This window comes from Pseudonaja textilis, chromosome 1 (genome assembly GCF_049901715.1).
Source record: "Pseudonaja textilis isolate UNSWEBS1 chromosome 1, rPseTex1.2, whole genome shotgun sequence".
Lineage (NCBI taxonomy): Eukaryota > Metazoa > Chordata > Lepidosauria > Squamata > Elapidae > Pseudonaja > Pseudonaja textilis.
In genome coordinates, this window is record NC_141990.1 from 188,971,374 (window position 1) to 188,995,818 (window position 24,445).

Sequence of the window (24,445 nt, forward strand, 5' to 3'; positions counted from 1 at the left end):
TGTTGCAACAAACAGTACATTTACTATAGTCATTTCGGCAAAGTGGTGGTTAGAATGGACACCTATTTATCGGAGCCCATTTTCATCAGGAAGACGTAGGTATGTAGGAGCACACAAGCACTTACTTGCAGTTCCTTAAACTAAATGTACTTTCTTTGTTGCAGTTGAGCTGCGGACAACAACTCTCTAATTCCAGAAAAATGTGATGAACCAGTGATAAATCTTGCCAAAACTATGCGATGACAGTTACAAAAATATGTTTTAAATTCAAAAAAAATGAAGAAAACACTAGAAAGAAACTCCCATTGACTCAGACTTATCTCCCTGGGATATAAGAGGGATGGAAGGAAAAACAATAAAGTTTTCAAGATTCTGTGACAGTAGTTTGTATCAGTAGGATTTCCACATTCTTCTGGAATCCATTTCCTGATTCAGCCTACTTCAAAGGACTGAAAAGAAGATGCGGCTGTTTTAAAGAGTTGTAGACAAATACTGGTACTCCTTAAATGCCTTGCATACACTCAAACACCTATTTGTCCTCAAATCCAGAGGGATGTGTCAGATAGCTATGTAGCCCATTTATGTATAAAGCCACTGAAGTCAGTTTCAACAAAACAAATAAATTGCATTAGTACTTGGCTTAAGACAATCATGCATGCGTTATTTTATATATTATACTTTATTGATTTATTTCTTATGGAAGGGCACTTTCTGCCTATTTTAAAAATAGCAAGCAAACCTTTTGTCCTGGTGCACCATCTTCTCCCGGAAGCCCAGGTAATCCTGCCAAACCTGAAGTACCTGGCTCCCCCTGTTGTAAGGGGGAAAAAAAGAAAAAAAAATGTTAAAAGAAACAGGATATCCTGGATTTTATTTAATGAACTTAAAAGAACTTAAAAGCTGGGAAAAGCATGCAAAAGATTATAGGTGGTCCTCAGCTTATGAACATGCATTCAAAGTTATGACAGTACTGAACACGAGTTATGACCAGTCCTCAGTGATCATCCCAGGACCCCATGATCACGATCTCGCTGCTTGACAACCAGCTTGCCCTTACGACCAGTTGCAGTGCCCTGCGATCAAGTGATTGCCTTTTGAGATCTTCCCTGCTGGCTGCTCTCTGCTCTTAGCTGTATAGACACAATGCTGTGCAGATCATCTCCTTCCAAGTGTGTGTATTTTTGGATTGGGACAAATATCTGGATCTCTCAATTGTATGCATTCTCTGGTCAGATACATAATATATGTTAAGGTATCATTTATTTACTTATATCTTATATAAATCTAAATGGCTGTTCAGACTAATTAGATAACTATGGAATAATCTAATTAAATAACTCTGGGTGGCTAATAAGTGTAAAAATAGAAACATAAATATAAAAACAAGAGGTGAAAAAGATGCCCAGCAATAATAATTGTTCCCATCAGCAAAGAGCAAACACACAAACCAGACTCCACAAACATCTTGACCTTAAAGATTGAAGCAACACCCAGGTTTTTATGGCCATGAAGAAGGGGGCGGGGAGTGGGAGTATGATCCACAGGTAATTGCTCTAACTGAAAAGGTCCTAATTTCCACAGGATGATACTGATTCATAGAAGCCACCTGGAATATGCCCCTCTGCCGGATCTGGTGGGAAGCATAGACATTGCAAGTGCTGGGTGGTCACTTAAGAATCTTGGCCCTACACCATATAAGGCTTTATAGGTAATAATCAGCACTTGAGTTGTGCTTGGAAACCTATTGGAAGTCAGCGCAGCTCACATGGAATAGTATTATGTGTGCGAAGCAAGATGTGCCCACGACCAATCATGTCCCCTCTTTCTGAACCAGGCTCAGTTTCCAAACATTCTTCAAGGGCAGACAGACCCATGCAATGATTCAAATAGGAAATAACAAAGGAATGGGTGACTAGGAGCAGACTTCTCCGATCCAGGAAAAGATGCAACCGGTGCTCAAGATAGATTCCTGCAAAGTCCTTTTGGCTGCAGATGCCCTCTGTTCCTTAAGCAGAGCCACAATCCCAGGTGGACCTCCAAAGTGCATATCAAGTCTGATCGGGGGAGCGGTACTTCACCTAGACTTAACTATGACAACTCTCCAGACAGTCCCACAGTTACTCAGTCCTGAATCAGAGCCAGTTCCTCCTTGTCTAGATCTTTACAACCTCCGGATACTGAGAAAGAATCTCAACAGCATCCCTTAAGTGGCCAGAGGCCGAGATGCATAATTCAGCATCATCAGCACATTGGTGATACTTATCCCTGAGAGAGATCATTGTCCACTTTTTAAATACTCATCATTTTAAGAACTACTGTACCTTTGCACCAGGTTCTCCAAGGCCTCTTTCTCCTGGAGCTCCAGTTTCTCCTGGTAAACCCTGGTCACCCTTAAACAATATGTTTTGCAATAGAGTTAGAAACCTTGATGTTAGCCAGGACAGATGCTAATTCCCTCAACACCAGGAAAAGGGACTCTGCCACTATTCAACTCCATGGCCCAAATTATCAGGTTGTAGAGCTTCCCATCCCATTTCCTTCCCACAGTATGCAATGCGTTCCTAGTGAAATGCAAATAGGTTCCTATTCTTCCGGATTTTAGAAAAGGCACCATAGTTTGCTTTTACATTTCATTTCTTTTTCTGTTGGCTGCCTTGAGCATTCTTTTTTGATTGGAAAGTTGGGATAGCAGTCCATTAGATAAATAATGTATTTTTTTAAAAAAATCATCATAGAAAATCGCTTAAATCTGGAAAATGGATGGGCTCTTTCAGGACATGAAGAGAAAGACCGGTCTATTTAAAATTATTTGATCTAAAAATACCTAGCCAAGACATTTCTGTTAGGGTCAAACTTACACACCTTTGGCCCAGGTAATCCCTGCCCAGGTGGTCCTCTTGGTCCTAGTGGTCCTTTGGGGCCTTCTACCCCCTAGGAAATAAAATATATTAACTTTATAGAAATTAATAGAAATTATCATGATGATCATATGAAGAGTTTTAAAATCTTGGCTTGTGTCCAACTTACTTTTTCGCCTTGAATCCCAATTCCAGGTAATCCAATAGGCCCAGGCAAACCAGGTGGACCTATTTCACCCTGATAAAATAGATTTTGGTTAGTTACTAAGACAGGCAGACCCTTGAGCTATGCTACAAGTAGCTGAAATCTTCACTGCAAGCAATTTGCATAATATCAGTACAGATAAGCTGTACTATATTTTATTGTGATCCAAACAGAGATGAATGGCAGGCGCTCTATTTTTTAAAAAAACACAATTAACCCAAAGTAAATAGGTATATTTCTCGGGAGTTGAAAGGCATGTGCAATTTTTCTTTTCTTTTTTTCTTCTAAAACTTAACTTTCCCACAGAATAAAAGCTGCTTCATTTTGATTTACCCTTTACTAGAAGAAAATGCCAAAATAGATTTATTGGATATAAATCTACCTCCTGGCTGACTATAGCACTGTCCAAGGGTCACTGAAAAAAAGCAAGCTCTTTATTTTTGCTTCATTATACCTTTTGAGCCTATCAGTCAGGCCATTCAAGTTTATTTGGATGCAGTCAATCCCTTGGCATTTTTAGTACTTACCTTTTCACCCTTTATGCCAATGCCTGGTTGGCCCCGTGGTCCTTTCGGACCTTCAAAACCACGGTCTCCCTGAATGAAGAAAACAAAATTATATGGTAATTATCAATTAAAAGTGAGATGGTGGCTAAACAGATAGCTAGATGGGCAGGATTCTACTTTGTCCAAATGGACTAACTCCTGGCCTTCTTCCCAAGTCAGCAGAAACATAGGTGGGCATAAATTGTGCCACCCTCACAGCCAAGTTCTAATCTGCCTAATTAACAAGGTTGGTGAGTGATGCTGTTCTTACAAATTTCATGTCAAACTCTCCTCACTTTGTTTCCTTTCTACCAAACATCACTAGTTGGCAAGAAAACATCCCTAATCTCTCTGACTAATAAGAGTAAGGCTTGTTACACATGTAGGGCTGTGGGAGGAACACCTATTGACAGACAGCTAATTCAGAAAATTTAGCTATCTGCCAAAACTTTCCTGGTTTTGCAAAAAAAAATAAATGTTTTCTTAGATGCATTCAGAGGGAGCCCAATTAGAGTTGTTTCAGAATAGCCCGTAGAGCATTAAAGCAGTTCTTTTAGATTTGGAAGACTTACATCTATATTTAAAAGAATAAAAAGCTGACCACTGGGGTGACGATAGTTAGAAAGTCATTTAGCCTTCCAGCCACTGCCCTCTTTCCAGCATTGCTGTTTTTACAGCTATTTTAAAATGTGGGTTTGTCATCCCTTGGAAAGAATGGGAAACCACATTGAAAAGTAGATCAAGCAGCCAAAACAGTAGAGTGGAATGAGACACAGGATGGATAAAGGCAGGCTAGATTTCCTTGGAGCTGAATGAGGCACTAGTAACTAATTTCTGGTTGACCAAGAACATGAAAAGGAGCCCGCCTGTTCTCCAAGTATCAGTGATCTTTTCCTTCTTTGCCAGTCTGGAATCGCAGATCCCTCAGATGCCAACACCGTGAACACTACATCTATTGGATTTAATCATCCCAACAGGAAACAGGAGCATGTAGCTCCTATCATTCTTGTTTGAAAATGCATGTAGGATTCCAAAATCCACTATCCTCTTATCTCTTTCTGGCATCCATCATGTCCAGAGTTCAGTTTCACCAGCCTTGGCACCTTTCTTTTTCCTCTGTTTCCTCCCCATAAATACCATAACTCTACTACTTGTAGAAATGCCTTTCAATCCAATAATACCCACTGTTTTTCCCTGTGACAATTTGGAAGTTGCATCTGTAGGGTAGATATCTAGCTGTATTACCCTGCAATTTCCAAATAAAACATAGTAGGAAGTAAAGTTGACAATCATTGTTGATATTCTATTTCCAAAGCATCATTATTTTGATTTAAAGCATTTGACATTAAAGATACACAGATTTTTTTATTTATGCCTTATGACTAAAACATACAGCTGGTGAAACAGGAATATATTCTGTTCATTAATACTAATTTCTTAGTAGAAGTGAATATCAAAATAGCGACAATTCAGAAGTGTTAATAATTGCATTATTGACATTGCTTTTTATGCTAAATAAATTGCCTCCTTTTGGCTCCTTTCACCAGCCTGGTCCCAGGGGTGGGATTCTACAGGTTTGCACCTATTCACTAGAACCGGTTGTTAACATTCTAAGCAGTTTGGAGAACCAGTTGTCAGAAGAAATTACCGGCCTAATCCTGTAAGGAAGGCAGGAAGGAAACATTCTGGTGTTGCTTACAGAAACTGCCTATCCATTAACCCTTATTACATTCTTGGAAGGACTAGACTTTCTATCTCAGGAACTTCTCTGGAGTTTTTTCCCCCTCCTTTGCTGGTACTTTGCCTGTGTGGAGTGACCATTCAAAGTTACAATGGCCCTGGAAAAAGTGACTTATGACCATTTTTCACACTTACGACGGTTGCAGCATCCCCACAGTCATGAGAGGCCAGGCAAGGAGATGCATGCCTCGATATGAATGATACTGAGTTGGCCACATCCAGCCAATAACATGTCCACCCAGTCACATGACCACCAAGCCATGCCCACTACCTAAGCCATGCCCACAGAACAGGTTGTTAAAAATTTGAATCCCACCCCTGCCTGGTCCCGTTCCCCAAATCAACCTTAGATTATGGGGGTGGATGAGGCTTGTAAAAACATGGTTGGCTGCATGGAAAAATGACTGCAAAAAGCAAATTCCTCCCTTGCCCCCAGTATCATTGAGAGAAATCTCTGTACCATTTATGAGTTGTAGGACAAAATTACAACCTAATTTTTCTCTATACATTCAGATGTAGAAATGCCAATTCATAAAAGAAGAAGGACATTTATTTAAATGCCACAAGATTAAGGAAAAAAATAAGAATTGCACCTTTGGTCCTGGAAGCCCTTCTCCTTCGGATCCTCGCTCTCCCTGAATACCTTGGGGTCCTTGAGTTCCCTGTAAAATATGTTTTAAAAGCAATTCAGGAAAAACTCTGAAAATCAACAGCAGGTCAACCAAAATGTAGGTTTTATTTATCTCTGCAGTTGGAGTCTAGTTTCAACCTGCTCCAGATTGCAAGCATCAAGATGAATTCACAAAAAAAAAAAATGAATTCACAAACTTTGCTATGAACTGCAGCAACAAGATATCTCAAGCTACGGTAATTCCATTTTTTTTTTCATGACAGCACCCAGTAAGTGCCTTAACAATGTGAGGACCCACTAGCAATAATCCTGCAACACAATGAAAACTGAGCTCAGCTTCAGTAATGGAGTCTTATTAGATCACACAGAGGTGTGCTTGAAGTTTTCAACACTTGTAATTTGCAACATTCTTAGAAAAGCGCTGCACCTCAGTGTTTATTGAAGAGTTCTAATATGCATTCCCTAGAACCGCTGCAAAAGATTATGAAGACCCAAGAGTGGGCATAGGGTAACCATTCACATGGAGTGAGGCCAGAACTTTCTGGCTACAATGCCCTATGCAAACGGAAAGCATCTTTCTTGAACACATCCAACGTTACCTGACAGCTGCACTATGGGAGTAAAGTTCTCAGTCATTCTTGCTGGTAACTGCATATGGCAACAACCTAATTTTGTGGTAATAATATAATTTTGTAAAAGTATATGTACATGTTTTTGAGTGCTGGTTTCTTATATTTCCCCTTATATTAGTGCTTATTTAGCATCCATGACTATCGCTAAGTGTTGTATCTAATGTTTTATGGTGAACGTATTTTTACAATGACTATGATAATGATCTATCGCTACTGTTGTATGTACATTGAGAGCTTTTGCACCAGAGTCAAATTCTTTGCGTGTCTAATCACACTTGGGCAATAAATAATTCTAATTCTTATTCTAATAGTAAAATGGATCCCTGAAGAAATCAACTCAGAGCTGTCACTCAGGACACAAGTTATAAGGCTCTAATTGTCCTGCTTTGAATACATTATGGGAAGACCCAGCTCTCTGGAAAATACTCTAATGCTGGGAATAGGAGATGGAAAGGAAAGAATAGGATTAGCAGAAGGGGAATGGATTCAGTTACAGTAGAAATGAGTGCATTGTTTGGAGACCTGACAGACCAGATAAGGGGAAGATCATCATGAAGAAAATGTATCTATGTGTTAGCTGAAAGTTGATATCAACCCGATGGCACATATTCAATCCATTAGTCAATCCATCAGTGACAACATTGCACTACATATTGACATTTTCCCAACTTTATGGATTGACAATGCAAAAGGATAGAACATTCTGACAATTGTCAGTATAGAATTCTGGGAGTTGAAGTCCACATGTCTTAAAGTTACCAAGTTTGAAAAACGCTGATATACAGATAGCCCTTGACTTACATTCAATTAAAAAAATCATACTTAAGGAGTAGCAATAGCAATAGCACTTAGACTTATATACTGCTTCACAGTGCTTTACAGCCCTCTCTAAGAGGTTTACAGAGTCAGTGTATTGCCCCCAGCAATCTGGGTCCTCATTTTATCCACCTCGGAAGGATGGAAGGATGAGTCAACCTTGAGCCTGGTCAGATTCGAACTGCCAAATTTGCAGGCAGCTGGTAGTCAGCAGAAGTAGCCTGCAGTACTGCACTCTAACCACTGTGCCACCACAGCTCAGCCATTAAGTGAGGTATCCTGTGATTGCACCTAGTTTTTTGCCATGTTTGTTAAGTGAATCGCCACATTTTTTAAGGGAGACATCACGTGACCCCAATTACCCCATTAAATTTACTTGTTGGAAGGTAATGGGGAAGGAGGCAGATGGCAATCACATGATTGCAGAATGCTGCAATTGCCTGTAAGTAGGAAACTTTTGCCAAATTGCCTGGATTGCAATCGCATCATTGCAGGGACAGTTGTAAGGTCAAGGATTGCTCGTAAATAACTTCTTTCAACATTGTCATAAGTTCGAATGGTCAATACATGAAAGGTCATGAGTCAAGAACTACCTGCACATGAATAAAAGGCACTCAACAATGTTCTTCATTTTACACCAGATTTGAGTTTTGCCTCTTATTTTCAGAAAAGTAACCCATATTGTTTTCAATCCTTCTTTTCCTGAAATCCCCTGAGGTTCAATACATACCGGTAAACCTGGTTCCCCAACACCTGGTGGACCAGGTGGGCCTGGTCTGCCTGTCAAGCCAATGTCTCCCTTCAAAACAGAAATTTATATTTGAATGGAAAAAACTACAGTTTATTAGACAAATACAATATTCTTATTTTTGCTATAATCTTCTGGGAGTGTGAGAAGGAATTGAAACAAATATTATCCCAAGACCAATCACTGCATACATGGAAATCAAATGATACTACTAATAAAATAATTCATAATTATTTACATTTGTATTACTTGAAAAATCTTTGAGATACTTTTGCATATATCCCATATATCGAAACGTATTTAAAGTTTCTAAAAGTAACATAAAGACATTATTATTTATTGACATTTATTATTAATCTCTATGATTTTAACTGCATCTCCTCTTTTGTTCCTTTGCACAAGAGGAATCTATGATTGACTGGCATTTTTACCTTTGGGCCAGGCAATCCGACTCCTGTTTCTCCAGTCAATCCAACAGGGCCTGGGAGGCCTCTTTCCCCCTTAAAAGGTAAAAGAAATAAGTGCTTTAATTATGTTGATAAGACTTTAAGGAAGGTAAAGCTGTCTCTTTTTCCTTTTCAAAGGAGATAATTGTGAAATAAATCACCATGCTTTAATTGATTATAATTGTTTTCTGGAACAAAGTGATGAGAATTAGCTATAGGGCAAAAGGTATTATGAGAATGGAGAGCCTATATAAACTTGAGAAAATAGAATAGAAAATAGAAACCTAGCCAAAAAAAAATAAATCACAATTTTCATTTGGGTTTCACAGTTTTCTAAATGCTGTACTACAGTTCTAGAGTATAAACGTATTTTAGATGAATATGTATACATAGTATATCATAGACACATATATAGAAACAATCCATACACAATCAAGCATTTTAGAACATGAAGAATATAATTTTAATTTTCATTCTTTTTTAAAAAAACAGATTGACATGAAAATGGGATAGAACGACGTAGCAATAGCACTTAGACTTATATAATGCAATGCAATGCAACATGTAGATAGTCTTGGGGGATGAGGGGACAAGATGCTACCTAGCAAACAATCAGACAAGAGAGGCAGGAGACTCCAATGGATTAACAGTCAGAGCAAGAAATCTAGGAAGGATTCACCCTAATTGCTGAGGCAGTTAAAAATAGCTGTGAGAGGTTTCCACCTTCAGATTTGCAGGATTCTGTTAATGTAGCTTTACAATAAAGTAAAATGAGCCCATCTAGTCATATTTCCTGTCTGATTTACCTGTGAGGGCTGACACATGGCTTTTAAGGATATGCCATGGGCCAGAATTAGACCAACTTTGTGGTGTCCTGTGTTGCAGCTCCTCCTAAATTTCAGCTAAACTAGGCTCATTTCTAAATTCAGAAATGGCAAAATTCATCAGCGTCTTATGTATGGTAAAAATGTCCACGGGCAAAGAACATTTTAGTGTATTTATATATCTGCATAAATATTGTTTTTGTGTCGTGTTTTATTACCATACATAGTAGTTTGAAAGAGGAGTGGTGCAGTGGCCTAGAGGCGGAGCTCTCGCCTCACAATCAGGAGGTCTGTGAGTTTGATCCTAGGTAGAGGCAGATATTTCTCTTTCTGGGCATGATGAGAAGATAACTCCGCATTGGCAACAGGAAGGGCATCCGGCTATTAAACACTCAGCTTCATTCAGTTGCCCAGACTCCACCTCACAAGGGATTATGGAGTCGTTAAAAGAAGATGAGGATGACAACGACAGTAGTTTGGAAGAGAATTTGACCTATGGGTAGTCCTCAGTTAACAATTGAGTCAAGTTTGTTTAAATATGATTAGGAAAGAGAGAATGTGACAATGTTTTATTATGTGACAATAAAGTGCAATGTCGCACGATCATGCTGCTTAGCGTCACCTATTAAAGACATTCCTGGTTACCGTGATTAAGCAAATCACCATGAGAACATAACATGGTCAACATTTGCCACACCTGCTGGCTTTTCTTGTAGGAAGTCATCAAAAATATATAAACCAAACAGTGATCAGATGACTAGGGGGATGCGTCTCATTCAGTTCTGTCACAAGTTTGAACAGTCGGAAATAAAATAACAATAAAATAAGAGGGAAATAAGGTCACAAATGAACTTTGCAACAACTATGTTACCGTAACATTTATATATGAAATAAGAAAATTCTTAATGGAGTTCTGAAGCCAGACATGTGTTCCATTACCAGAAATACTGTATTTTCCAAAGAATTCAACTATGAAATCAAAGTGGAAGAAAACAGTCACGTGAACCACTTCTTACTCTGCCTATAGAGCAACGGGGTATGGAGAGATGCCCTGGAGCTAAATAGCTTTCTTGTACTTTAAAGAAAAAAAAATCATAAATCATACAAAGTCTCAACAAGATGTTATTTATGAGCTGTGCTTTTATCATTCCCTGAGGCTTGAAACCATACCAAAGGTTCAAATGAACTGAAGTGTCTTAAAGGGGATTTTGATGCCGTGCAATATTGTGAGCATTTCTGTTTGTGCAGCTTGATCTTCTATTTACAAGAAGCAGTGAAAGAATTCATGGTTGCTGTTTGATGAATCTCTGCTGCGACTTGGTAGGATTTTTTTTTTTCAGTTTAGCTATGATAGCTAGAATCAATAGCAGAGGAAACAGAACGGTATTTTAAAATCTCCACTCAGTGGACTAACTGGGGAAGAGAATATCTGTTATTCATTTGTTTGTTTGTTTGTTTGTTTATCAAATACCTAATTGGCCACTAAACAGGAAAGTATAACACAAATGACAGAACTTGCATTAATGATATAAATGGACACACTTGATATTATGATGCCTTCATTGAAAAATAACCAAGTCATAACCGTCTGAGACATAAACACATTATAAATAAAAATGGCTTTTTTAATTAAAAGTAGTATTTCTGAGCAATTATTTTATATTGCAATAATGTACGCAGAAAGAGTAAGCAGTGACCTCTGAAAATGCCAATTGGCAAAACTTTCACAGAACATTTTAAGCAGCAGACAAATTCTCCACAAATTTGAATCCCCTTGTCCCTTTTAAACCTTTCTTCTATAGTTATGTTTAAAATCAAGGAGCTTCTAGGTTTTTATTTGTTTATTTAGGTACAACATTTATATAGCTGCCCATTTTATAAGAAAAACTGGGCAGCTCAGGGTGCTTGTTTTTTCCCTTTTTTCTAGGAGGGCTTTAATCCAAGTGCTATGAATCAGTCACATGCTTCCAGAGATTATAAATGTAAGTGAGATGTTTTATGATGTTGAAAATCGACAAATGATGATTAGAAAGCTTGCCTTTGATCCTTGCACTCCTTCAGGTCCTTGATCTCCAGGCACTCCTTGGGGCCCCTGTTAAAATATGAAACCACGATAAAGATCTTCAAAGCCTCAAATTAAGATGATAGAATACGATCAACTGACTGCAGTAGACAGTAATAGTTGAGTAGTTAGATCATTTATCTGTATATCTGAAAATTGGTTACATTCGCACAGCAGTGTTAATTTTTTATTTCAAACCATCTGTAAATTTATAAAAAAAAATAGTGTAGTCCTGGGAATAGCTTAATAAAGATCAACAAGAGAACAATGTTGGTATCAGCAGTATTACCTTCTTTCAGTGATTAGACTCCTGCAAATGGTCTGGATGGATCTTCTGAAATAGGAGGCAAGTTATGTCCGTTCTCCAGGTAACTTCTCTTTCTGTCCAGTTTTACTTATGCCTGTCTGTCTGTCCATCCATCATCTATCTATCTATCTATCTATCTATCTATCTATCTATCTATCTATCTATCTATCTATCCTATCATCTATCTATCTATCTATCCTATCATCTATCATCTATCTATCTATCTATCTATCTATCTATCATCTATCTATCTATCTATCTATCTATCTATCTATCATCTATCTATCTATCTATCTATCTATCTATCTATCTATCTATCCTATCATCTATCATCTATCATCTATCTATCTATCTATCATCTATCTATCTATCTATCTATCTATCTATCTATCTATCTATCTATCTATCTATCCTATCATCTATCATCTATCATCTATCTATCATCTATCTATCTATCTATCTATCTATCTATCTATCTATCTATCTATCTATCTATCTATCATCTTCATCATCATCCTCACCATCCTCATGTTTGTATAGCCTCCCAACTCATGTGAAAGTAATTCTGGGCAGTGCACTTATACATCGTTACAGTACAGTTATTTCTAAATTGCTGACTTCCAAGCACTTGAGAGGACTTAGATGGAATAAACCCTTCAAATCTTGATTTATACCATAATAAATTTAAGGACTGTTTGCTTAATCTGGGAGAAGAAAAAGATTTGGGGGAGAGTCATGCAACTGAATTGTACTTGTAGTCCTCAGCTCCATTTGTTCAACGACTAGTCAAAATTACAGTGGCACTGAAAAAAATAGAGGTATGACCAAAATTTCTCAAATTTCTGGCTGTCGCAATACCCCTGGGGATGCATGATCCTGGGGATACTTGTGTGTCTAGGCTATAATTATGACAGATTACAAATAGATGTTGACTATAATGGACCAGTCTATGATGACATCCAACAACCATGGTTAAAACAAATCATGATTGAGCACAATGTATGAATTTAGCTGATTGATTGATTGATTCATTCATTCATTCATTTTATTTGTATGGCCACCCAAATCATCTGCAGTAAGTAACTCTGGATGGCTCACAATAGGTAAAAACAATTTAAAAACCAAGTTACAAATATAAAAACTGTCCACAATCAGCTTAAAAAACATAAAATTATAATCAGCAGCAGAATTCATTCTATATCAACTCAGTACAAGACATTGTAAGAGCTCCCCACCATTGCTGGATCCCAGGCACAGTGGGTTCACTTATTATTTAGAGCCTAAAACTATGTATTATTTACTAACACATGGGGGCAGATGGAGCAGGAATTTGTGAGATGCCATAGATCAGGGATCTTCAAACTTGACAGCTTTAAGACTTGTGGACTTCAACTCCCAGAATTCCTCCTCCAGTCACACCTCGGGAATTCTGGAAGTTGAACCCCACAAGTCTTTTAAAACCCCTTGTGGCCATCATGGGACCCAATGGACATTTCCCATGTGTTCTTGGAGTATACAAATAACAGTATAAACATTTTCCTACACATAGTACGTCCTTGTGAAGGGAGTTATGTGTGAAAAGATCTTCATTTAATCAAACTAAGGAAATATTTTTATGGCATATGCTGTGTTTTATATTTGATTAGTGAGTGATAGTAACTCCTACTGAGTTAATCTTCAGTTTATTTCATCCCATTCTTTCCTGCAGAAGAAATATTTTTTGTGGGTGACATTAGTTGCTTCATGATATGACATTTGTATCATCCCCACTAATCAACTCCATTCTGATAATAATACAATTAAAAATAAATAATGCAGTAACAGACTTCATTATAAAATTACTAGTCTTCCAGTTACAATGGCAATTGGGATCAGGATTAAATCTGAAGAGATGGAGTGTCAACTCCTAAAATATTTCTATGATCTTTTTAGAGTTGCCAACAAAAAGGGTGGGGGAGCAGTGCAGCAGCTTGCAAACCGAAAGTGCATTCCATAAATGTTTTCAAAGTTAGTAACTAGGTGACTAAATTTTCTGCCACGCATGATTGATGACTCTGGCCTATGGAAGTGTCCCATTGGAGAATATGAATTATGATACACCCATGGGGTGGGGGAAAACCAGAGTCAAGGGTGACAATGAATTATGTGTCTCACAGTTGGCTACATCCAGGCAGTGCCAGACATGTTAACTCCCAATAAATCCTTTTTAAGTTTTGGAAGTTTGGCTCGAGACTCATGATTTAAATGGGGGTAACTGCCGGAATCCTGACACAGAGTAGAGTGGAATGCCACACACTCTTTAAGCAGACTTTCTAGTCTCTATTACCTGCAGACCACGGGGACCTCTTGGACCACCTGGGCCTTCTGGTCCCTACAAGAGAAGAGAAGAAATTAGGAAGCTGCCTTTGACCAATTCAAGGCGTAAGTCTAGCCAGGCTCACAGTGTTCACACTGATTGGTGGCATCTGTCCAGAGATTCAGGAAGACATTTTTGCAGGCCTTCTACAGATTGTTAATGTTGAGGCAGCCCACCCCACCAGTTCTCTCTTTCCTAATCATATTTAAACAGTGATGATCTTTAGATATTTTAGGATCAAGCTACATCTACATCAGCTCTATGCAGATCATATCTCCACATCTTCTTTCCAAGTCTTACATCTCTGCCCTCCTCCCGGTTAAATCTGTGATAGAATTAGAATTAGAAGAACTTTATTATCATTGTACAAGTACAACGAAACTGTAGATGCACCCCAGCAACTGTTCGCAATACAATAAAACCAAAGCACTTAAAAATGAAGATAAGACAAATAGAGTACCCACGTCTCCATTTGCAATTTGAGAGAACAATATCTACAAATATACATATACATATATATTGATAGTTACTTACTCGGTCTCCTTTTATGCCCGGTGTTCCACATTCACCTCTTTCACCCTGAGATTTAAAAAGTGCAGTTAATATCATCTCTGCATTAAAAGGCAACAGCAAGCATCTACTTTGGTCTTCCTTCACTGCAAGATTTCCATTCCCCTTATATTTTCTGTTTGGAAATATACTTAAGATTCTATAAAGAAAAGAATGTGGAATATACAATTTATTAATTAATAAATACTCCAACCTTTGTCTTTAAATTCAGTAACTCACCTGTTATCGGCATACAACAAATAGAGGATACAAGAAGGTGAAAAATCCATACCTTTTCTCCTTTGTATCCAGATTTCCCCTAACAGAAAGAAGTAAAATATCTTTTAACTAAATTAATACAGGCGCTTACTAGCCAAAAAGCATAGGATCAACACTAGGAAAAGGGTATTTATTAATTTAAAATATACATCTGTCTTTGGGGTAAGGAAAAGGAACTAAGAGCCAACGGTTGACTCTTTTTTTACTTGATTTTTTTATTTGACTTTTTTTTTTTTGGTGAACTCAATCCAGTGTCTTGGGCAAAGTGGGGGTTCAATGCACAGTGGCTCTGATTCTCTTGCATCAGACCCCCAGAAAAGCCATCAAAAAATTGTCCAGAGGGTAATACTAATGCTTTGGTCACTATTTTTATCTCTATTTTTTTTTTACAAAGCAGTATCTGAGCTCCTGAATAAAATAAAAGGATATTGTCACAATTTCTGTCGATAGTATGAAAAGCCACTTTAAGGGTGACATTATGAAAATCCAGTTAGCACTATGCGGGACCATGCCATTGTCTAGCCATGTCCAATATCCCAGGATAGTCTAGGTAGCTTGTGTGGCTTAGAATGAAAGGTTACAGTTGCTGTGTGATCTAGTCCAGATCGCAGACATGAGTTGGAATGGTGTGTTGAAGGTTTTATGAGTGATGAGGGAGGAGCAGTATTTCAAATTGCTGAATTTCTTTATTTTATTTTTTACTGGATCACATTTTTTTTTTTGCTCTATATTGGTAGACCCCATGCAGCCAACAGCTTAAAGCTACTAAATCTGAGTTGTAAAAATCTGACCAACATACATTTTGCTGATGGCTAATGGTCCCCTGACATTTTAAAATCCTCATACAGTATCCCTATCTTTGCCTAATTGTGATCCAAAGAGATCAATTGTATTGTAAGCTTCTATCTCCTCCCTAGCAGCCTGTTCCTTAAGTAGAAATAGAACCATGTCACAAAGAAAGCAAATGAGAACAAGGAAAAGGGGGCCATTATTGGACAAAGAGAAGTGGGTAGTCCCAATCCTTTTGGCTCTCATTTCCATTTATCACACAGTTCAGATGCTTCTCCCTGAGTGAGTGCAGCTCTGGATAGAAAAAAGATGGCTGCCTGTGAATGCCAATTACGATTATCAAGGTGTTATGATATACATTTTTAAAGTATGTCTATGGAGATTCTCCGTCATCCAGGTCAGGGTTTGTCCCTTTTGTTTTTTCAAAAGGCAAATGGATTTTGTTTTTCCTTGAAGACATTTTTCTTCTCATCCAAGAAGCTTCTACAGTTCTAAACTGAAGGAAAAACCAAGTCTGGTTGCTCTTTGAAAAAGCACCTTTGGGATTTTTTTTTACGGAATCTAGAGGTTCCCTTCAAGCAAATAAATTCATTTACCTCTGTCCCATCTCTTCCTGGAATTCCATTTAAGCCTGGCTCCCCCTAGAAGCAATAGGATATTTTAATATTATTATTCTACAACCTGCTGCTTTCACAATTTAAAGAACATTCTAAGTCAGGGGTGTCAAACTCTATTTCACTGAGGGTCGAATCAGGTTTGTGTTTGACTTGGGGGGGATGGGGGGCATGGCCAGGGTGGACATGGTCAGCTCACCAATGTCACTCACGTTGGGGGCGCCTGTGGTGACCCATGCACTCTCCCAGCAAAAACGGGCTCCCGAGCTCCGTTTTTGGCTACAACGTCTTCCTGCAACCTCCTGCCAGTGAAAATGGAGCTTGGGAGAGCTATGCACGGCCCTCCTGAGCTCATTTTTCACTGACAGATGCACTATGGGCCGATCCTTCGCTGTTTTCAGGTCGGTCCCGCAGGCCAAAACTAAGTGACACTCCTGTTCTAAGTATTCTGAGAACATTCCAAGAACAACTTTTAATGAACAGTTCTTAATTGGCTGAAGTCTTCAAGGTCTGTCTAGTTCTACCTTCTTAATAAAACATCGCTCATATGTTGAAATGTAAGCTTTATGCTTTAACTTCTAACTTCTACCACAACAGGAGATCCCTTAATTTTAACCAGATACAGTCTAAATAACTGTTGTTGTTTTTAAAACAAATGAGCTTTTAAAGCATATGTCAAAGGTCATAGCACCTTTCCTCCTTTTGCACCAGGCGCTCCATCATCCCCGGGGCGACCTTTTTTACCCTGGAAGCAAAAGATGTAAAAGTGGAAAGTTAATAGAGTTCTTTACTGTCCCAATTCCTAGAATGGTGCACTTCAACAACTTGAACTTATTGCTCCCAAGAAAATGAAAAGATGGCTAGGAAAACAAGGAATAAAATTCTAGGAACTTTTGCTTAAAGCACTACCTGAATTTTGTTATTAAAGGCTGTGGCTAGAGTGATGCTGCAAGAGGAAATACGCAGTATGGATAGTTCTCAGAATGTACTACATACCTTGAAACAACGGAGAAATGCTCACTTCGCCCAGAGGGAGCATGGAAGTCGAGTAGAGACTGGGACATGTCTGTACAGTATTTCTCTATTTTGAGTAGTTAAGAGAAGCAGACTATATATATATCATTCTGACAGATATAGCCAATAGCATCTTGATATATTCCCTGCTCAGTGTTGAACCACTTATTATACATTCCATTTATTCTCATGCTTTAATTCTATCACATAACATGTTTTTTGAACTCAGAAAGGTTTCAACACCCTATTTGTCACAAACCATTCTATAACTGAAAATTACTAAGAAGCTAACATTGGATATCCCTTTGCCCCCACCTCTGCCTGCCTGGCTGCACTGCACTTCTTATCATACCTTTTTGGTCAGAATTCTATATATTTAATAAATCAAGCCTCTCTGTAGCTTTTGCATTCACTCTTGCTCCCTGAAGAGAGTAGAGAGGATGACCCTGACAGCCAGAGGGAAGATCTCTTACAAAGCGACAAACAAATAGATATGGCTTAAGCTATGATAAAGGTAAAGGTAAATGTTCCCCTCAAACATATGTGCTAGTCATTCCCGACTCTAGGGGGCGGTGCTCATCTCCATTTCAAAGCTGAAGAGCCAGCGCTGCCTGAAGACGTCTCTGTGGTCATGTGGCTGACATGCCTAAATGTCAAAGGCGTACGGAATGCTGTTACCTTCCCACCAAAGGTGGTCCCTATTTTTCTACTTGCATCTTTTACGTCTTTTTGAACTGCTAGGTTGGCAGAAGCTGGGACAAATAATAACACGGAGTTACAAAAGTGCCTAAAGCAGGCATCCTTCTGATTCGCAGGAAAATAAAAGAGGTAGGGGGAAGCACATTTATACTTGCAAGATTCTGTTATTACAGATATTCTAATAGGAGTAGTTTGAGGATGGAGAGGAAGAAGAATGCCACCCATCATTTTTAATAATGGGTAGCCCAGTCATAAGTATGGGTTGTCTTTTAGTTGAATGTTCTTACAATGTTCTGTCTGTACAACTGCCATTGTTTTTACCAGTTGAACCAGTAAAATTGATTGTTAACACTGATTATGGATTTGGGTCAGTTAAGGCTATGACATGTTGCTTCGTAGTAATATAGAGAAGATGTAGTCTAACTAATCAGAGTAATATAGAGAAGATGTAGTCTAACTAATCTCCATGTCTATGGAGGTTATCAGTCATCTAGGTCATGGTTGTCCCAAAGGTGCTTTTTCAAGAGGCAACTGGACTTTCTGGTTTTGAAATCTGAAATCTTTCTGAAATCCAAAGAAAAACCAAAAAGTCCAGTTGCCTCTTGAAAAAGCACCTTTGGGACAAGTATTTGGAACAGTTTCAGCATTTTTTGGCTTGTATAGCAATAGTAATAGCATTTAGACCACTTATATACCACTCCATATTGCTTTGCTATCCAACACAACAGTTTACAATGTCAGCATATTGCAGCCAACCATTTTGCCAGCCTCGGCAAAATAGAAGGCTGAGTAAACCTTAAGCCCCCCGAGGATCAAAACTCCAGGCTGTGGGCAGAGTTTGCCTGCGATGCATTCTAACCACTCCATCACCAGGGCTTAATGAAATCCCTTTTAAAATATTGTATTTGTTTGAACCATTATACGATGATAGGTTATTTGAAGGTGTAATTGGGTTGTGATTGTTCTTTGATGAAACTCGCCAGTGATTTTCATTCTCAGAATAAAATGAAGTAAGACTCTCCTGGATTCTCACCCCCTGCTCTCCAAAGACAAGGCAAAATTTCCTCCATCTTGCTGACAATTTACAGTTTAACCCAATATCTGTTTCATCTGAAACGCTCCCACTGAGAATGCAGCCGAGTTTATGCATCTGCACAACTGTATGCAGGTACAGTTTCTGTGATTGTCCTGCTGAATCACAAGCCTGCCTTTTCTCAATGCACATTTCATCAGCCCGGCGTTGCAAATTAATAAAGTGCCACCCTTAAAAGTAATCCACGTTGTGCATAAAACATAAGCTCCAGAACCAGAGAAGTGAGGGGAAAAAAAGGGTACTTACAGCAGGGCCAGGAAGGCCCTTGTCTCCTTTTTCACAGTTACATACAGGAGGCTGAGGACACTTTTGGGGGGAAAAAACAACCAAGCAAATGAATCTTCAACATAACTGAGACAGACTCTGTTTTGCTTATAACTATTCTGACATTTTCTTTGAGTGTTTTTAATCAATTTATATCATACTCTTGTAATACCTCCACACCCTTTAAAAGGGAGGGTTGTATTGATTAAAGAATAACGGTAATAAAAATATACAACATTTTCACCCCTGCCAGTAATTATTTCACTTTCATGTTTAAACATAATCCATCCGTTCATTCGCCCATTCACAAATACGACTTACCCCTTCTTCTGCCAGATCTTTCTAGAGAGATAGATAAATGGAAAAGAAAATTAGATTTTTACAGATAACAAAGCATAATTCTTTAAAAAGTGAAAGAGAAAGCTTGTGGGAAGATAGTCCCAACATGCTAATAACTATACGGTTGCTTTTTTTATATATATAAAAACCTCTGTATATTTAATAGTTACATAATAGGGTAGACACAAAAAAGTTCATTCACCATAGTTAATTCACCATATACTGAGAACATAAGACAACAACTATTAATGGCTGTATATTTGAAGTTCCAGAGTGGTAACGTTTTTTGGGAAATGTTGGGAGATACCTTTAGCCACCCCCACCCCCCGAATGGAGTGATTCTTCATGCCCTCATTCTCACCACCCTGTAGTGTTTTTGTGGAGGAGCTGAAATTCAAAGGCTACCTACCTACTCTGGAACAGAGGGACACCTCAGTCTACAAAGGCCCACGTGCAATGGCTTCCCTACCCTGGATATCTACATGAATGCATCTACGGAAGTAGAGCTTGGAAAACAATGTAATGTAGGAAACCAAAAACATATATAACTCTAGTGTCTTAATATAGCATGGAAGAACAGAACATGTTGTTAATGGATACATGGTTATATTATTGGCCTATAACAGGGATGTCAAACTCGATTTCATTGAAGGATGCGTCAAAGTTTTTATTTATTTATTTATATTTATTTATTTTGTCAAGCAATTATAACAGGTATAAGTATAAACATAGTTATGGATACATGAAATGGATACATATAAGAAAAATTTTAAAAAAACAATAGGACAGGGATGGTAGGCACATTGGTGCACTTATGCACATTACCTACAGACCTCTTAGGAAAGGGGTGAGGTCAATAGTAGACAGTCTAAGGTTAAAGTTTTGGGGGTTTGGGGAAGAAACCACAGAGTCAGAGTATTTCAGACATTGACCACTCGGTTGCTGAAGTCGTATTTCCTGCAATCAAGTTTGGTTCAGTTAACCTTGAGTTTGTATCTATTGTGTGCTCTTGTATTGTTATGGTTGAAGCTGAAGTATTCATTGACAGGAAGGACATTGCAATGTATCATTTTATATACTATATTTAGATCGGACTGAAGGCGGAGTTGTGCTTGATCTCAAGTGGGCCTGGCCAGGGTGGACATGGCCAGCTTGACGTCACTTGTGTCATGGGCACCTGTGGTAGCCCAAGTGCTCTGCCAGTGCAAATGGGCTCCTAAGCTCCATTTTTGACTGTGATGGACTCCTGCAGCCCTCTGCCAGCAAAAACAGAGCTCAGGAGGGCTCATACATGCCACCCCTGAGCTCCTTTTTTGCTGGCAGAGGCACCATGGGCCTGCCCATCTCTGTTTCCAGGGTGGCCCTGCGGGCCAGATTTATGCACCCCATGGGCTGGATCCAGCCCGCAGCCCTTGAGTTTGACACCCCTGGCCTATAATAGGGCCTCAAGCTCACAAACAAAGCATTTTGCCCCTCCATGCTTATTTATTTACTTGTACTTATGTTTCCTTTCTTCTATATAGCTCAAGATGGGAGTACATTTTGAGCTATATATGTCCCTCCTCCTATTTCTCCAACAACAAACTTGTGAGGTGGAATGGGCTGAGTCTGTTGGCTGGCCAAAGTCAGCCAATGAACTGCTGTAACTGAGGATGGACTGGAGTCATGATCTCTTGAATTTCTAGTCCAGCACCCTAATCACTCTGCCAGACTGGCTTCTGTCATCTCCTTAAAACAGTAGTCAACCCAGCTCTTGGCTCATATTTTCCAACTGATTACACAGCATATATTCAAGTAATTTGACTAAACCCTAATATGACATTGAACAGCTAGCATTTTGACAGCTACCTTGTGAGCAGAGATACAATTCTGGGCTTCCTGAAAGAAGGGACATTTACAGCTCTGTGTTACAAGTGATATTCCATTGCAAAACATTTGCACATAACCCACTGAAAAATGGTATCTGCCTAAGGGATATGTATCCATTATATTGGCCCACTGAGGTGTTTGCCCCTACCATTTCTTTGAGGATTCTCTCCACCACGTCTTTTTCCTGCAGATTGAAGACAAACCTGGAGGCTGGAACACTGGCCAATAGCCGGAGTTTGGCAGCATTGGCCACCTCCTCGGCTACTCTGGTCATTCCCACGGTGAAGAACGCGATACCTTGATGTTTAGCATCGGCAGTAGCTGAAAAAATATCTGGATTTCTCGGATGGTCTGCCCCATCGGTCAGCAACACGGCAACTTTCACGCTACCATGAGTTCCCTCATTCATATAGAGCTGAGTGAGATTCGTAATGGCATAGGTGGTATAGGTCCCATGACCAATGTATGTAATGGGAGCAATTCGAGACTTAAAAGCTTCGGGGCCCTTCCAGTCTCTAAACGTTTGCTCAATAAGGACAGTGCTGCTGTACTGAAGTAAGGCAGTCCTCCAGCTGAGTGTGCGGCCAGAGCTGAGCTGAAGGCCTTTCATTCTGTCTACTGTCTCCAAGACAAACTTTTTCTGCTGCTCATGATTGAAGTTCTTAGCACTCTCTGAACTGTCCAGGAGGAAGGCCATTTCCAGAATACAGTCTTCATCTAGAAATCACAAAAGTCAGAGGGAGAAAACAGTTCAGATTAATGTCACTTGAACACTAAGGACATGACCTCTTGCCAACTCATTCAACCTTCCACAGATGTTTGGAAAACCTACTGAAGACGTTGAACTTGTTCTCCTCCAACACACACAGACACACAGTTCTGCTCAACTCTATACATATCTACTTGGAGGTTCTGCTGAGTTCAGAGGAGTTTATTCCCAAATGTGCATGGGCGTTGCCATAGGTCTGTGCCTGGGGAAAAATGCATCTGCCCATACCACTCTCAGAACTATTCCGGTCTGGTAGCTTCCAGTTGGATTGTAGGTCTCAGAGTTCACAGCTGGGGTGGTTATTAGGATGGCAAAGGCTTTTCTGAAGTTTTTCTAGATGAAACTGAATGTTGGAGAATTACCCCTTAAAAAAAAACTTTAAATAAGGCATGCATAATAGGCAACTATGGACCCAATTATTTAAATGTCAATATTTTCCTGGAAAATATTGAGTATCTCTGAAAAGCTGGATAAACTAGATATTTTTTTCCTGGGAGGATTCACTTATTTGTATATAACAGAGGTAGACAACCTGTGGGCTCCTGCCTTTGAACCATCCATTTTGCAGTTTTCCTTTAAGCAGAGCTGAAAATCTGTGGTTTATCTTTTTGCCTCTGTGGTAAACCTAAATAAATGAAGTTGTAGCCATATATATTGCTGTGGAAGTGGAATGCATATGTCTCTGCCGACTTATTTTTGATCTTCTCCAATCAAGTATTTTTAAGGTAAATTGGACAAAGATCCCATCACTTCCAGTTAGTTGTGTTATGTTTGACAGAAGTTATAATGTAACAATCTGGAGGGTATCATACAACACAAAAGCACATACAAAGGATGTGATAGTGGCATAGTCATACTTCACCCTGTGGCCTTTTCTGTGCCAATGACCTATTCATTTGCCTCTTTACTGGATATCAAAAGAGCACTAAATCTATGTTCAAAAATAGCCTAGTGACATGTCACAGGTGCAAGGCACTTGTAGGGCAACTTGACAGCTGGCTAAACTTCCCTGTTCAAACACCCAGCTGCACTCACACCATCCAGCTTCATCTCCCATTTAAGGAGAGTAAAACTGGTGCTTGATTTCCCATTTCTCTATAGTGACTTTTGGCAGGAAGGAAAATGAACCCAGCAGAATCCACCAATCATTTTTCACAACTTGTTTGACATGAAAACTTTAAGGATCAACAAGTCAGTGTGAAATCAAGTGTAAAGTTCCAGGAAATCAGTCAATGGAGTGAGTGGGTGGAGCAACCGCAACAGCAATGATTTCTTTCTTGCACCCCGATCCTTGGCCAACCATTGCTTTCTAGCAGTTCCCAAGGTCGATTCCAAGAATGGCATGTGTGAGAGAACTGCTTTCTTAAGTGCCTATAGTTGAACGAATTCAGATAGAGGATTTCCTAGTCTTAGCTGGAAAATTCCCTATGCATAAAACCACTGGCAGCCTTCTGGATGCAAAACAAATGTCTTATAATCAAGCTACTGCTTTTGCTGTAAATAAGTCTAGCATTCAAACAATTGCACTTTCATAATACAAAATAAATTTTAGACTGTAATGGATTAAACTTTGTTTTAGAACTACTCAAAAATAATCACCTTGATCACTTGAATTGGGATATTTTTCTACTGCATTTGAAACAAACGGTTTGCTCTTCTGTTTTCTGACTCCATTTCTTTTTTCTTCATTGGTGTTTTCTACTAGAAAGGCATGAAGATCCAGCAAAACCAAAGGCCACAATAATCTAGAGATCATGGTTTACTCTGTTATGCTAAAAAGCACAAGGAACAGAATTAAATATAATCCCCATTTAACAAAAAGCGTGGCAGGCAAATATTTTTTAATGCAAATAATTCACAAGAATGCACTGTAAGATATTCATTCCATGTCTTCCATTCCAAAAAAGGTGTTGAGAGTTTGGGAAAAGTTCAGAGAAGAGCAACTAAGATGATCAAAGGCCTGGAGACTAAAACATATGAAGAATGGCTGCAGGATT

The 24,445-nt window shown here is 38.9% G+C and overlaps 1 protein-coding gene across 1 annotated transcript in view; it reads right to left on the reverse strand.

The window, feature by feature from the left end:
• LOC113434188 (uncharacterized) overlaps positions 1–24,225 on the reverse strand; it is a 49,865-nt gene extending 25,640 nt beyond the window's left edge. The window contains exons 1-18 of the mRNA XM_026697259.2: positions 24,048–24,225; positions 21,828–22,396; positions 19,793–19,813; positions 19,454–19,513; positions 17,093–17,146; positions 16,384–16,428; positions 15,012–15,038; positions 14,705–14,749; positions 14,141–14,185; positions 11,484–11,537; positions 8,607–8,675; positions 8,158–8,226; positions 5,942–6,010; positions 3,591–3,659; positions 3,028–3,096; positions 2,863–2,931; positions 2,322–2,390; positions 740–811 (exon numbers count right to left, since the gene is read on the reverse strand). Of these exons, the coding sequence (XP_026553044.2) occupies positions 740–811; positions 2,322–2,390; positions 2,863–2,931; positions 3,028–3,096; positions 3,591–3,659; positions 5,942–6,010; positions 8,158–8,226; positions 8,607–8,675; positions 11,484–11,537; positions 14,141–14,185; positions 14,705–14,749; positions 15,012–15,038; positions 16,384–16,428; positions 17,093–17,146; positions 19,454–19,513; positions 19,793–19,813; positions 21,828–22,396; positions 24,048–24,204 (1,632 nt within the window). The 5' untranslated portion in view covers positions 24,205–24,225. The remainder of the gene's footprint in view (positions 1–739; positions 812–2,321; positions 2,391–2,862; positions 2,932–3,027; positions 3,097–3,590; positions 3,660–5,941; positions 6,011–8,157; positions 8,227–8,606; positions 8,676–11,483; positions 11,538–14,140; positions 14,186–14,704; positions 14,750–15,011; positions 15,039–16,383; positions 16,429–17,092; positions 17,147–19,453; positions 19,514–19,792; positions 19,814–21,827; positions 22,397–24,047) is intronic.
• Positions 24,226–24,445: the final 220 nt, after the last annotated feature.